Genomic DNA, 15,780 nt, shown 5'->3' on the forward strand with positions numbered 1-15,780 from the left:
TATATGTGTTTGCCCTTCCTCATGTGTCCCCAAATTGTGTTCGCCACTTGGCGAGAAGAAATCATGTGGTTGTCACGCTTGTCTTCAGAGGAGGACGAGTGTGCCAAGCCGGACAATGGCGGATGCGAGCAGAGGTGCGTCAACACGCTGGGAAGCTTCAAGTGCGCCTGCGATCCGGGCTATGAACTAGCGCCCGACAAAAAGAGCTGTGAAGGTAACACTCAGCCTTACTATTGTGTGTTTTTGTGTGCGAATCATCAAGAATTACAACCCAGTGCGCTCCTCTATGTCGTAATAGCACTTTTTTATGACATGACCGCCTTGTTCCAGTGTTGCAAGCACTGTAAAAGGTCCTTTTTAATCCCTCAAATTAGATTTACGACTGCTAATGACCCACATACTTGGAGAAACAAACAAACTACTTGTGAGGCACACACATAAAATGCTCTTACAGTAAAATATTCACAATTATTATGTTTTTTCTTCTCATAATTCTTTGCACAGCTGTGGTTGCTATAGAGGAAGAAAGATGTACAAAAAGCAGATCATCTGTTAAACCCTTATTTTACTCATAATTGAAGCTGTAAAGACATATGCTATCGTTTTGCTTAGATTAATAAAAGTAATAGGGTAAAATTGTCCCCGTCATAAAACCTTCATTGACTTTCACATATATTTTCTCTTTTTTCTGCATTTGTACGTGTAAGAATTAATTAACTGCTTGGGAACAATAATATGCTACTCACCCTTAACTTTGATGACAAAGGTGGCATGTAAAGAAGTGCATGGGAGGCACTTTTTCAACATTCTTAACTGTTCTAAATGTGCATAAAGACATTCGCTGCTCGAAGTGGGACTTGTTGACCATCACACCATTCGGTTTGATTCCCAATTTTGGACGAATTATTTGATTTGGAAGCAATTCTCGTTTCAACACGAGTCTTGTAATATATTATTTGGTACATAAATTATTTTAAAACCTTTTCCAAATGGGTTACAAGTCTCAAAAGCTCTTCTACGCTGCTGACGTTCGACTTGTACGTACGAGTGTTGGCCTAAACAATGTATTTAAAAAAATATATTTTTAACATTTTATTTACAAAAATCAGACTGTTATTCGATCTAATTAAAGAGAATAGTGCAACCCAAACCCTATTGTAGGTTTAAAATACTTTGGATAGAAATTTAGGAATCATTTGAGAAGACTATAAAAAAAATAAAAAAAAAACGAAAAAGTATTAAATCAGCTATATCAATAATAATAATACAGTTTTTTATTGTTTTTATTTCAAAAATTGATTCTCAAAAGGGCTTCACGTTGGAAGAGGGGTCAGTGCGTCTGCCTCACAACACGAAGGTCCTGCAGTCCTGGGTTCAAATCCAGGCTTGGGATCTTTCTGTGTGGAGTTTGCATGTCCTCCCCGTGAATGCGTGGGTTCCCTCCGGGTACTCCAGCTTCCTCCCACTTCCAAAGACATGCACCTGGGGATAGGTTAATTGGCAACACTAAATTGGCCCTAGTGTGTGAATGTGAGTGTGAATGTTGTCTGTCTATCTGTGTTGGCCCTGCGATGAGGTGGCGACTTGTCCAGGGTGTACCCCGCCTTCGGCCCAATTGTAGCTGAGATAGGCGCCAGCGCCCCCCGCGATCCCAAAAGGGAATAAGCGGTAGAAAATGGATGGATGGATGGATGATTCTCAAAAATTATAAATCGATTTGGAATAGGAATAAATAAAAATTGCGGTTTGAATGTGAGTACATTTTTTGGAGCACCCATATTATCCACAGTACAATTTACAGAACAAAAGAAGTAAAACTTGATTAAGAACAAGACTGAGAAGCAAGTCCCTTCAAATTATTTCTCAACTGACTTCATGGCGTACAATGCGGGTCTTCTTTTTGTTAGTGTTGTCTGCATGACATGACTATATTGTTCTGAGCAGCCACTATGTTTACTTCTGGTTCTACGGTTATCATTGCTATTTTTCTCTATGCCATCACTGTTACTCTTGTTTGGTAGCGTCAGCAACAAAACATCTAAAAAGCCAAAGAAGATGCATATATTTACGTGCATTTGCCGGATTTTAATAAGCTGTCGTTTGTTATAATGTTTGCAGCTGCGTGTGGCGGCCTCCTCTCCAAGCTGAACGGGACCATCAGCACCCCTGGGTGGCCCAAAGAGTACCCCCCCAACAAGAACTGTGTGTGGCATGTGGTGGCCCCGACCCAGTATCGAATCTCCATGCAGTTTGAAGCCTTTGAATTGGAGGGTAACGAGGTGAGCGGTGCCCACTAGAGACACCTAGTGGAGGTGCGTTGTCAGGACCGTCCACTTTGTGTGTTCCACAGGTGTGCAAGTACGACTATGTGGAGGTGCGCAGCGGCCTGTCGCCGGACTCCAAGTTGCATGGAAAATTCTGCGGTACCGAGGTGCCTGAAGTCATCACCTCTCAGTACAACAACATGAGAATTGAGTTCAAGTCGGACAACACCGTGTCCAAAAAGGGCTTCAAAGCTCTTTTTTTCTCAGGTAACACTTAGCATAGCATAGCAAAATATGACCTGACATTGCATTGCAGAGCACAACAAAGACAGTGCAAGAGTACCTAATGTTATGGCCAATGGATATACGATAATTCTGTGTCCTGGACCTCCTCTGGTTCCCGGGTCACCTGCATCCACCCTCTCTCCCTCAGACAGGCCGGCGCCGTGTCGAAATCGTTTGTTTGTGTTTGAGTCGTGCCGGGACATAAAGCGTGGCCACGTCACCGACAGGCAGGCGACCTCGCCAAAGGTCCAAGGTAACATGGCCCTGCCGTCGGCATCCATCGATTGGGCTCTTGGACCGCCGTGTGGTACATGCGCTGGGAAACCGATGGAGTTGGTCTTAATGGATCATCGTCAGATCCATACTTCTCCTCCTGAGGGAAAGTTGCTCTGTTCCATGTCCATACTTCATAATAGAACAGTGTCCAAATATTATATGAACAGGTTGTAATATAAACAACACAGTAAATATTGAAAAAAGTTGTATTCCATCAGGAAAAATGTGTTTTACTAAAGTTGTGATATTAAACTAAAAGAAAAATGCAATTACTTTCTTATCTCTGTCTCACAACTTTACTTTTGTAAGTTTACTTGCATTTTGTCCTTTTAAAAAAATGATTTTTTTTACGTGATATAATATTACACCTTCTTTCCTTTAATATTGCGTCTTTATTCTCTATTACTACTTTTTTCCCTCAAAATGTTTTCTTTTTAGTAAGGCTCTAACATTACGACTTTATCTTGAATTTACTATGTAGTACTACAAACGTGTACCACACAATGTATTTTTTTTAAAGTAGATTTAAGTGTAGTTTTTGCACACCTGCCTGAAGTTATGAAACACTCAAACAGCAGTGGATTTGACAAACTGAATATTTGTCCTGAAACCCAGTATCTTTAACAATAATACTGTAAACATTAAAATTACAGATCGCTTTAACCTGTCTCCGGCAAAGTTTTCAAGCGCCACTGCAAAAATAAACCAGCCCATTGCTTTTCTTTGCACTGGCTTTTGGGCAGCTTATTTAGCAGCAGGAGTCTTCCTACACTCTAAAAAAAACACACATTCGTAGCGACACATAGCGTTTCAGGTGTCTGATAAGGTGCTCAATGTTTTTTTTTTCCCTATTCTCGTGGGATGTATGAGGAAAATATACTGCAAATATCACGTGAAATGTCTTCTGGAACAGTGAAAAAGTCGCACATGCTCAAAGTCATTTTTGGTTACGATTAGTTCAGTGGTAGTTTAAGATGTAGGAGAAAAGGAGCGCTTGATTTAATCACCATAACCTACCCTACCTACTGCTCAATATTGGTAATGCATTTTGCCTTTTTTATCGGTTGTTTCAAAGGATTTTTCGATATATCATAATTCCTCAGGTTGTGCACCCCCAATTATTACACTTTTATACATTTTTTAAATATATGATTTATTTAAGATCTTCATTTTTAACAACACATATAAAACAGTATACATTGAAATGTTGGTAATGTACACAATTTAATTCTAAGTAATATTTTATTATTATTATTTAATTGTGGCTTAAATAAAAAAGTTTAAAAAAAAATGTTTTTCTCTTTTGTTAATTTTGTTACTTCTTTTGAGTGACCTGGAATACACCAAGAAATAACTTTTTCCATATAAAATCATAGAAGTTAAATTTTAAAAAGTGCACGAAAGGCAATTAAAAAAAAAAAAAAGTTAGCCACCTGGGCAGCATGGTTGTACTGGGGTTAGTACGTGTGACTCATAATACGAAGGTTCTTGGTTCGATACTGGACTCGGGATCTTTCTGTGTGGCGTTTGCATGTTCTCCCCATGACTGCGTGGGTTCCCTCCGGGTACTCCCTCTTCCTACCACCTTCAAAGACATGCACCTGGGGATAGGTTGATTGGCAACACTAAATTGGCCCTAGTGTGTGAATGTGAGTGTGAATGTCTGTTTATTTGTGTTGGCCCTGTGATGAGGTGGTGACATGTCCAGGGTGTACCCCGTAAGAGACAAGGGGTAGAAAATGGAAGGATGGAAGTTAGCCACTGTTACATTTTACCAGGCACTTCTATTTGGCCTTAACTTTGAGTGCTGAGTCGCTTCACATACAAACTTAACTTACTTTTATTTTTATTGTCGATGTAACCAAACGACTCATAAATTAAGAATTTGGACTTAATTCTCATCAATTAGCAACATTTTTCTCATCTTCCTTTTTTCCCCCATAATATTACGACTTTTTCTTGTAAAATAATGTCCTTTTTATGAACTTTTTATTGCCTTAATTGTAGCCATCTTCCTTTTTTATTTTAATTTTTTTTTAAGTGTGTTCTTTTTTGTATCCGGTATGAATTTATAACATCTCCAAAGTGGACACACACTTCAGTTTTATTATGAAAATGGGACATTGCTATGACTTCCCTCAGTGAAATATCAACAAATATCGTATTTGTTGGTTTTGGATAATTCCTTTCTCTTTATTGTGGTTTCAGACACACACAGCGTGCGTGTGTGTGTGAGCTACCTATGTAGTGTGTCGCTGATTGCAACGTACACAAAGTGACACATTCAGATGTGTTCATTGTGCAAGAGTGGCTGAGCGACAAGCTTCCAGAATAGCTTTGGACTGGCGAGCAGCCCAAAGCTTTAGGGAGGTCCTTTCGACCTCCCTCACAGAAACGCACACACACACACACACACACAGACACACACCCCTCTAAGCCACGTGAGTGTAAGTGTGCGTGCACGTGGACACTGTGTGCTTGACCTGAGGATTGCTACAATGGACGCTGTGTGTGCCATCAGTGCTAAAGCTTCTTAGACAGCAATACAGTGAGATCGGGCACACAATAACACTATAATACCACATCAGACACACGCCACAGATACTGTACAGACACACTCTGTTTGCAATTATTACTATACCTCCCTGCTTTATTTCTGGCCTCTTTCTACAAGCTTGCCTTTTAAACTAGCTGTCATCTCTCATACTAATAGTCCTAAACTTTTTGTAGTGTGTACTCATCATGGGTTTTTTATAGCGTTTTCCTTTTTCCACTAACCAGTCCTTGAACCTCTTCCCTCCTCTTCGTCCTCCATGGTATCTGACCTCAGCACCGACGTGTGATGTGCGCTTCTGTGTGTCCCCAACAGACAAAGACGAGTGCAGTAAAGACAACGGCGGCTGCCAGCACGAGTGCATCAACACAGTGGGCTCATACGTGTGCCAGTGTCGCCACGGTTTCGTGCTGCACGAGAACAAGCACGACTGTAAGGAAGGTGGGTTGCACGCACACTGGCACGGCCCCTGGCATCAGCATCAGCATCATCACCACGGTTACCACTACAAGCAAAACATTGCGCATCGAAACGGCCATTATTATCAATATGCAAACTACAACAACCGACTGGACCTCTCCATTTGAAGATGTACGTTGGCTGGCCACAGCATTAGGTACACTTGCACAATCTATTGTCATACTGTACATCAGATCATACATGTGTACATGAAAATACATTTTCCAACATTCAATGCAATAAAAAAAAAAACATTTTGGAACTGTTTTTTATTTTGGGTATAAACATTTTTGCTTGTTTACTCGAAACCTAAATACTGAAAAATGTAAAAGTACTTGAATAAATTGAAAAGTACAGTCACAATATAAAGAAATTTGTAGAGATGTCCAATAATATCGGATTGCCGATATTATCGGCCGATAAATGCTTTAAAATGGGATATCGGAAAGTATCGGTTTTCGGCCCAGGCACATGATATCTACGGCTTTTCACACATGTGAATGCAACGCATACTTGGTCAACAGCCATACAGATCACACCGAGAGTGGCCGTATAAAAAACTTTAAAACTGTTACAAATATGCACCACACTGTGAACCCACACCAAACGAGAATGACAAACACATTTCGGGAGAACATCCGCACCGTAACACAACATAAACGCGACAGAACAAATACCCAGAACCCCTTGCAGCACTAAATATTCCGGGACGCTACAATATACAATCCCCACCCCAACCTCGCCCTCCTCAACCTCCTCATGCTCTCTCAGGGAGAACATGTCCCAAATTCCAAGCTGCTGTTTTGAGTCCTGTTAAAAAAAATATTGCACTTTGTGACTTCAATAATAAATATAGCAGCGCCATGTTGGCTTTTTTTCCATAACTAGAGTTGATTTATTTTGGAAAACCTTGTTACATTGTTTGATGCATCCAGCGGGGCATCACAACAAAATTAGGCATAATAATGTTTTAATTCCACAACTGTATATATTGGTATCGGTTCATATCGGAATCGGTAATTTAGAGTTAGACAATACCGGAATATCGGATATCGGCAAAAAAGCCATTATCGGACATCTGTAGAAATTTGTAATATTAGAAGAGTACTGAAAAGGCCCGGAATATTAATTGAATTGTGTTTTCTCATGACTCTTCTTGTAACTAAATTCTTTTACAAAATATGATTTTATTCTCCTAATATTGCAACTTCTCCTCTAACTACCGTTGTAGAGTTTCCTTAGCAATCCGTTTCAAAAGTTCAGACAGAAAAGAGAATTAAAATAAAAACCAAAACAACATTTCCAATAAGAACACCATGTGAATCCAATAATCTGTTCCAGACACCCAAAAATAGGAATACAAACACGTTTTGCAGAGAACAATTATAATTTTACCTGCAAAAAACAATGTGAAACACATAAATGACGAATGTAATAGATAGGTGAACATTTACCACCACTTTTCCTTTTCTTTTTTAAGATAAGTAAGGCAACCGTGCACTTTCATACTTTGTTACCTACATACTTAAGTTCTTGTGGTACTCTTGGGCTAAATCTTAGTTTGTTTGATAAATGTTGTCCCTTCTCATTTGTGCTAATATGTCAATAAAGTTGTGTCAAATAGTATTTGTCACCTGCTTTATTAAAGGACTATCACTCCCAACTTTCTCTGGCCCGATGGTGGCTTATTTTGCTGTCGTACTTAATTGAAAAAAATGCACTACAACAGACTTTTGCTCATAATTGTTTTCAAATGTAATTATATAAAAAGTGGAATGTAGAAAAAACAAGGTAACACTGTAAAAATGTTTTCATAAAATGTTTTGTTTTTTCCATTTTCGTACGTTTTGAACTATACACAAAATTAAGACATTCCTACCTACATTTCTGACTTTATTCCTATAATTTTTTGGCGAATTGGAATACATCTCCACTTTAGTCTTGTAAAAGGACATCTTTATACTTATGTATTTGAAACATAATATTTGATGGGTACTACCGCAGAGCTCACACAAAAAAATGTAAACGCACTGTGCTGGACCACTGCATTTGTGTAACCAACTCATAAATGTCTCACTGGGCACATTAGGTGCATGTTGTGCTTCCTCTTTGCATGTTTGTGTTGTTGCAGTTTGTGCACGAGTGACCCCCGTATATAATCTTGCACAATCATGCATATTCTGTCCCTCTTTGTGCTTTTTTTATTATGTGCATGAGACCCAGTTTGACCTACAAACCTTGCACTGTCATGTAAATCCATCAAGTCATGTCATCACAATATTTGGTTGTTTGTGAGAGGTGCACGTTTGTGTTGCATGTACCATGCATTAGGAGTCATATGTTAACACAAATATTGATAAGTTTGACTTTATTTCTGTAATTACCGACTCTTGTTCTATATTTTGATTGTGTAGATGTTGCATGTCAGACTTCACATTCACTCTCATTACCATAGTCTTGTAAAACATCTTATTTTTCTTTTAATAAACAAAGGTCTCATTATAACTCTTCTTGTTTGTCTTTTGAATGCCTTGACATTCTCATCGATTCATACTGCATTTCATTTACTGACAATTGCACGTTACCAATCTTCAAAATCTGATTTTTCATTTGTTAGCCTGTGTTAGCATGCTAAGACTCAAAAGCTTAAAGTCAAACTGTAAAATCCTGTAATCACTTCTTTGTTGCCGTGGTGATCTTGAATCCCGCATTGTTTTGCGTTAGTGGGGGCACATTGGCTTTAGTGTTCAGAGTTGTCATTGCAACATTTGTGCAAAATTTGTTGCACTAAAACAAATTTCAAGACACTATATTACCCCATTAACTTTTTATTAGCGCTTTAGCATTTCGACCCAATTTACCTTTCACAACAGTAAGATGAGCATAAATCGTTATTGCACTACTGCAGATCCGTGACTGACAATGTTTCTGTGCCTAGCATAGCAACATGTGGTGCGAAAGATACATAATATGTTTCCTTAGTCAAGATAGTGTATGATATGCTGCTTAAGTCAGGAAGAAGAAGAAAAAGATAATTGGAGCCAAGACTTGCACAATGAGGTAGACAAAATAGACAATGTCTGCCATTGCTATGTCTGCTATTAACTAACTTAAAAAACATGTTGTGTATGTTCAATGATGTATTGTTCCAAGTGTTAATTTAACACTGAACTTGTCAGCGGGATGTCGTGCTTTTACAAATATCTCTTCGCTTGGCGCTCTCGTTTCTCTGCTTCCTGTTCCCTCTCCATTTCCTTTGACCTCTTCCTGTGCAGCCTTGATTTTTAACTTCCTCTGCGCGCATGTGTATGAACGTGTGTGTCTGTGTGTGCGCAGCCGAGTGCGAGCACAAGATCCACAGCCCCAGCGGGACCCTGAGCAGCCCCAACTGGCCCGACAAGTACCCCAGCCGTAAGGAGTGCACCTGGGACATCACGGCCACGCCGGGACATCGTGTCAGGATAGTAAGTGGCCTTAAAAGCCTTCAAACAGTACACCTAAATTGACTTTTGGTACCCTTTTTACCCCCCACTGAGAAATAATTTAATGGTTGCATGTGTTCATGCGTTAGAAAGAGACCGCAGGCTTTCACCATCTGCGCCCCACCATCATCACATCTCACTGTTGTGTGTGCATTCAGCATGCAAGTGTGCACACGTGCATACTTTTATGCTAGCTCAAATCATGTGCCAGTCTCTCATTTTCTTCAGGCCGACTGCAAATGTTCATTTTTGTTATTAGTTGTAAGGATGTGCGGGATATTTTGGGATAGAGATATACCTCATTTTCCTTTACGGAATTATTAATGTCTGTCAATCTATTTACAGTATATATTTTTATCTCTGTATCCATCTGTGTGTACGTGCTGACATCTTGGTTTTCCCCTTATAAATGAAGATGTTTGCTTTTTGAAAATAAGAGTTATTAGCAGTGTGAATATTTGGACAGCTAACTATTCGATTCCAATACCTGTGGGGGGGGGGTTGAATTCACAATCGATTTTCGACTTAAACCGATCCTCACAATGTATTATTTGGTATAGTAATTACAATATCACTCTTTCAAGACAAATTACATGTTAAAAAAGCTTCTTCTGGTTGCATGGATATTCCCCAAATTGTTTTTATTTTTTTACTTTAGAAAAATGCCTTTTAAAAATTTATATATGCATGTGTATATATATATTTAAAATTGTGTGTATGTGTATGTACATATGTGTGTGTGTGTATATATATATATAGTATACATACATTGTGTGTACAGTATGTGTGTATATATATCTATGTGTATATTTATACTGTATACATGTATGTACAGTATATATACATGTGTGTATGTATACACTGTATATACAGTATATATATAGGTATATATTAAATTGTATTTTAATTTTTAAAAATCATTTTTGAAAATTATAAATCATTTAAAACTAAGATGAATAACAATCGCAATTCGGATGTGAATCGATTTTTTGTGCACCCCAAGGACTTATTTACAACTAGTATTTGTGTGCCCCGACATTTAGTTTTTCTGTAAATCTGAAATTATTTATTTATTTTTATTTCGCCTTAATTTACCAGGTAAAATCCCATTGAGATCAAAGATCTATTTTCTAAGGGAGACCTGCCCAAGAGGGTAGCAGCAAGGTTACATTAAAAACTTTAAACAACACTTTAAACATCACATTTACAACATTAAAACTAGCTCATATGACACATGTGCATACGGATATGGTAGACTGCAATCCTTTCACAGAAGGTTTAAACTCATTTAATGTAACAAGGGTTTGAAGTTGAATATTCGATTGTAGGTTATTCCAAGCCTTCGGTGCTGAAAACCTAAATGCTATCTTGCCCAGTTCAGTTCTTACTTTGGGGATGACAAATTGAAGAACATTCATTGAACGAAGATTGTGACTTCCTTGTTTTTTTTGTTAAAAGACCAGATAGATAAGATGGAGTGATACAAAGAATGGTTTTGTAGATGAAAACATACCAATGATTGAGGCGTCGAGCACATAATGATGTCCAGATAACCATTGAGTATAAGACACAATGGTGAGTAAGGGGAGCGCAGTTAGTGATGAAACTCAGTGCCCCGTGGTACACACTATTCAACTTGTGGAGACAACCAGCAGTAGCATTCATGTACAACACATCTCTATAGTCAATAACAGCTAAAAATGTTGTTTCCACCAATTTCTGTTTCACAGTAAAAGAAAAGCAAGACTTGTTTTTATAATAAAATCCCAGTAAAAGTTTCAGTTTTTTTTACAACATACTGAATGTGCTCCTTAAAACTCAAGTGGTCATCAATTAAAATTCACAAATATCTAAAAGAAGATACTAACATAATTTGTTGCCCATTTCTTGTTAAAATGTTTTCACACAGTGCTGCTCTTACAGTTTTTGATGTGGTAAAGAACATACACTTTGTTTTCTCTGCATTTAAAACCAGTTGAAGATAGCAAAGTTGTTATTGTACTCTGTGCTAGGAATTTTAGAAATGGGGTTCCAGGGACCCCATCAAGTCATAAAAATGTAAATTTTTGGGATCCCACTTTTGTAACCGTTTTGAAAACAAATGATAAATGTATGCATTATCCTATTGTATTTCACATTCTGTATTCCATCCATCTATCCATTTTCTACTGCTTATTCCCTTTTGGGTCTCGGGGGGCGCTGGTGCCTATCTCAGCCACAATCGGGCAGAAGGCGGGGTACACTCTGGACAACTTGCCACCTCATCGCAGGGCCAACACAGATAGACAGACAACATTCACACTTTCTGTATTGTGTTTTGGAAAACGGTTATCATAAACGTTACTTAATTCATTGAAAAAAAAATATACAAAAGAAAACAATTTTTTATGCATATGTAATTGTATTCAGTTATAAACATTCATTCACTTTCTTCTTTCCTCATGGTTCCAAACTTTACCGCTGCCGGTATTTTTTTCTATATTTTCATTGTAATATTTTCACAATGTGTTTGTTTCCTTTATTTTTTCAGTTTTAATGCCATGATTTTTATAGTCCGGCCCGTGTGCACTGATATTCCTCCATGCGGCCCCGGAGCTAAAATGAGTTTGACACCCCTGATCTAAGACATCCAACACAAATTTAGGAACACACATAAAGATGAGTTGTGTTCATGAAAAGCTTTACTGCACATAACCATTACCAACTGTTCCCAAACAAAACAAAAGTCATTGTTTTTTATTTCAAAATTTAAATCATTTTTTTTTTACTGTAGTTAGAAAGAAAATGAACAACATTATAGGTGTGGGCTTAAGAAAAGGCAAAATAGATGAATACATTCAGTGGGGTGCGCTCCCGTTCAAAAGCTAAACCTAGTAACTCACTTCTACCTGATTTTGAGAAAACAAAGGAAAACCAATCTATCTTGCTGCTGTCTTACAAAGATTTACATAGTCATCAAACGTATAGATGTTTTCTTGAGCTTTCATTTTCTTGCCGATGGAGCCATGGATTGAATCTGCTCTCATGAACGTGTGCCCTTTCTCCAGATATTTTATCACAATCTCGGGTGGATCCCATTCTGCGTTTGCACATTGGGCAAGAGCCGTGTACAGCGTCCAGTTTTTATTTTGACCCCCACAGTTATCTGCCCAAAAGAGTATGCAAGGGGAAGAATCGAGAACTATACATTTAATGAAGGTGCTTGCAACGTCCTGGGCCAGGCTTCCAAATATCCCCTCGTGCCATAATATCACATAATCAGGTTGACCGTCGGCCCCCATTCGTGCAAATGTCTCATTAAAGACAATAAGGCGACTGACAAAGAAGCTCCGATTGGTCCCTTGAGATACTAGGTTTTTCTGTTGTATCTACGCGGTTATGTGGTAGTTGCTAGGTCCTGCCATGCGCGTAACAGCTTACTTACGGAACAAATTACAATATCGCATACACTAATGTAAAGCATATCACCTAGGAACTCCAAAATTATTATCAGCTCAGTTTTGACCAAAATTGAGTTGCTGGGTTTTGCCTTTGGACGGGAGAGCGGGGACCACTAGTGTAGTTTTAGTGTGTCCCCAGCTAAATGACCAGTAATTGGGGTCCATTTGTACACTCTCAGTTAGATTAACAATGATGTTATACATGTGTATAAATAGAAATATAAAATAAATTTAAATGTAGCTTTGATGTTGCAAGCTACTTATGTAATGTAGTGTACAATTCTCCGGGGATAGTTTCCCGTGTAGCATAGCTACATTTAATCCACTAACTTGTAGCTTAGCGTACTACATTTCCCATCACTAGGGTTGGCAATCTTTTAAATGTAAGCATGCCAGTATATCAAAAAGGATACGAAAGACTTATTGCGGTAACAGCTGTTCTTAACACAAAGTCGGGCATTTCCCTCACTATCTCGGGTGCTACGTGTGCTGGAGTCACAGGAACACATTGTGACCGCAATAGATGGCAAAGTGATTGCCTGGATAAATTAATCGACGGCATCAGAAATAGTAATATTGATATTAAGCATTAAAAATTGAATTTTGTGTCATTACTTCCATCTTTTTTACATTGTTAAAATCAAATGTTCAACTTTTTAGTGAAAAAGTGGGTAAAGCAGGTTTTTTGCCAACGCAAGCTCAATTAAGTACAAATGATTGTCACACACACACTTGGTGTGGCGAAATTATTCTCTCCATTTGACTCATCACCCTTGATCACCTCCTGGCAGGTGAGGGAAGCAGTGAGCAGAAGCGGGGGCCGCGCCTGGGAATAATTTTTGGTGATTTAACTTCCAATTCCAACCTTTGATGCTGAGTGCCAAGCGGGGAGGTAATGGGTCCCATTTTTATAGTCTTTGGTGTGACTCGGCTGGCGTTTGAACTCACAACCTACAGATCTCAGGGCGGACACTCTAACCACAAGGCCACTGTTTGTTTGTTTTTTATAAATACGCAGTTACCTTGTTACATATTTACAAGTAGCAAATCCTCGATATCTACTAACACGCTGCCCCGTACTAGTTTGGAAAATTGGTGCATGGTTTTACTAGAACTAGAAGAGAGGATACTTTGTTGTTTTTTTTGTTTGTTTTTTACAAATATTACAATATCTCTAAAGCATTGAAAATCTGAGAGGCGTTTCAATTGGCGGCCAAAACATCAACAACCTGAGATACAACACTGCACTACTTGCTGACAATGAAAATGATCCCTAGAGGGGTGGGGGGGGTTGCCCACATCTGAGGTCCTCTCCAAGGTTTCTCATAGTCAGCATTGTCACTGGCGTCCCACTGGATGTGAATTCTCCCTGCCCACTGGGTGTGAGTTTTCCTTGCCCTTTTGTGGGTTCTTCCGAGGATGTTGTAGTCGTAATGATTTGTGCAGTCCTTTGAGACATTTGTGATTTGGGGCTATATAAATAAACATTGATTGATTGATTGATCTGCAAAACCTATTGCATACCATCAACAATGCAGGAAAAAAATATGGAATGAAAATGATTGCAAAAAGGACAAAGACCAAACAGGCACATGTTATAAGGAAGAACATTAACATACTAATGTTAATGTTACATGTCAATTCATAGAAAAATAAATGGTGAAAACATCGAACAAATTAAATAATGTACATATTTGGGACAGACCATATCAATGGAGGGATCATGTGAGAAAAAAATGAATGTAGAATAGCCACAGCTAAAAGGGATTCAGTAGTACATGCACAGTTTTAACATCAAGGAAAATAGTCTTACAACAAAGTGATATGTAACGTGAGGGCATTCAGTCCATCGCAATTGGACTGTTTGGTTTGTCTTAGAAGACGTTTCGCCGCTCACCCGAGGAGGCTTCATCAGTTGACTGACTACATCAGACAAATCTAAGTCGATGAGCATGAACTGATGACGCCGACTCGGATGAGAGGAAAAATGTCTTCCAAGACAAACCAACAGTCCAGTTGGGATCGATTGAATGCCCTGACATGACAATGACCTGGATGAATGAGAGCATTCATAGATATGTAACATCTTCTTTATTGTTTGAAACTGAATCCTTGACAATAACTAAATCAATTGCAAAAAGATGTGGTGTATACGTACAATATTGAAAGAAAGGAAACCCAATGAAGAATTACTAACAATGGCAAACATAGAACACTATTATGGAAAGGACAAACATGTTTGTTGGGCACACATCCATCCATCTTCCGCTTATCCGAGGTGGGGTCGCGGGGGCAGCAGCCTAAGCAGGGAAGCCCAGACTTCCCTCTCCCCAGCCACTTTGTCTAGCTCTTCCGGAGGGATCCCAAGGCGTTCCCAGGCCAGCCGGGAGACATAGTCTTCCCAACGTGTCCTGGGTCTTCCCTGTGGCCTCCTACCGTTTGGACATGCCCTAAACACCTCCCTAGGGAGGCGTTCGGGTGGCATCCTGACCAGATGCCCGAGCCATCTCATCTGGCTCCTCTCGATATGGAGGAGCAGTGGCTTTACTTTGAGTTCCTCCCGGATGGCAGAGCTTCTCACCCTATCTCTAAGGGAGAGCCCCGCCACCCGGCGGAGGAAACTCCTTTCGGCCGCTTGTCCCCGTGATCTTATCCTTTCGGTCATGACCCAAAGCTCATGACCATAGGTGAAGATGGGAACGTAGATCGACCGGTAAATTGAGAGCTTTGCCTTCCGGCTCAGCTCCTTCTTCACCACAACGGATCGATACAACGTCCGCATTAGTGAAGACAAATAATCAAAGATTGGGCACACATTCAAACATAATCTGTTTTAAACTCAACTCCTGGGGGAGAAATAGAAGGGAAAAGGTAAATAGTAAGACCAACATCACAACATGGAATAACAAATGCTATCAGGATGCTATCAGAAATTAACAGCTCAAATCCGGTGCTACTGGCGAACCATGAAATCCAACCTTCAGCAAGAAGATGGAACGATATGATGATGTTTTTACTTA

At 39.2% G+C, this 15,780-nt stretch overlaps 1 protein-coding gene across 2 annotated transcripts in view; it reads left to right on the plus strand.

Moving 5' to 3' along the window:
- The window catches only part of tll1 (tolloid-like 1), a 100,855-nt gene that overhangs the window by 75,628 nt on the left and 9,447 nt on the right, over positions 1-15,780 (plus strand). For both annotated transcript variants that reach the window (XM_061912758.1, XM_061912766.1), the window contains 5 exons: positions 89-214; positions 2,119-2,279; positions 2,351-2,531; positions 5,695-5,820; positions 9,175-9,302. In XM_061912758.1, coding sequence (XP_061768742.1) covers positions 89-214; positions 2,119-2,279; positions 2,351-2,531; positions 5,695-5,820; positions 9,175-9,302 — 722 coding nt within the window. The remainder of the gene's footprint in view (positions 1-88; positions 215-2,118; positions 2,280-2,350; positions 2,532-5,694; positions 5,821-9,174; positions 9,303-15,780) is intronic.

Source organism: Nerophis ophidion, linkage group LG01 (genome assembly GCF_033978795.1).
Source record: "Nerophis ophidion isolate RoL-2023_Sa linkage group LG01, RoL_Noph_v1.0, whole genome shotgun sequence".
In the NCBI taxonomy this organism is placed as follows: Eukaryota; Metazoa; Chordata; class Actinopteri; order Syngnathiformes; family Syngnathidae; genus Nerophis; species Nerophis ophidion.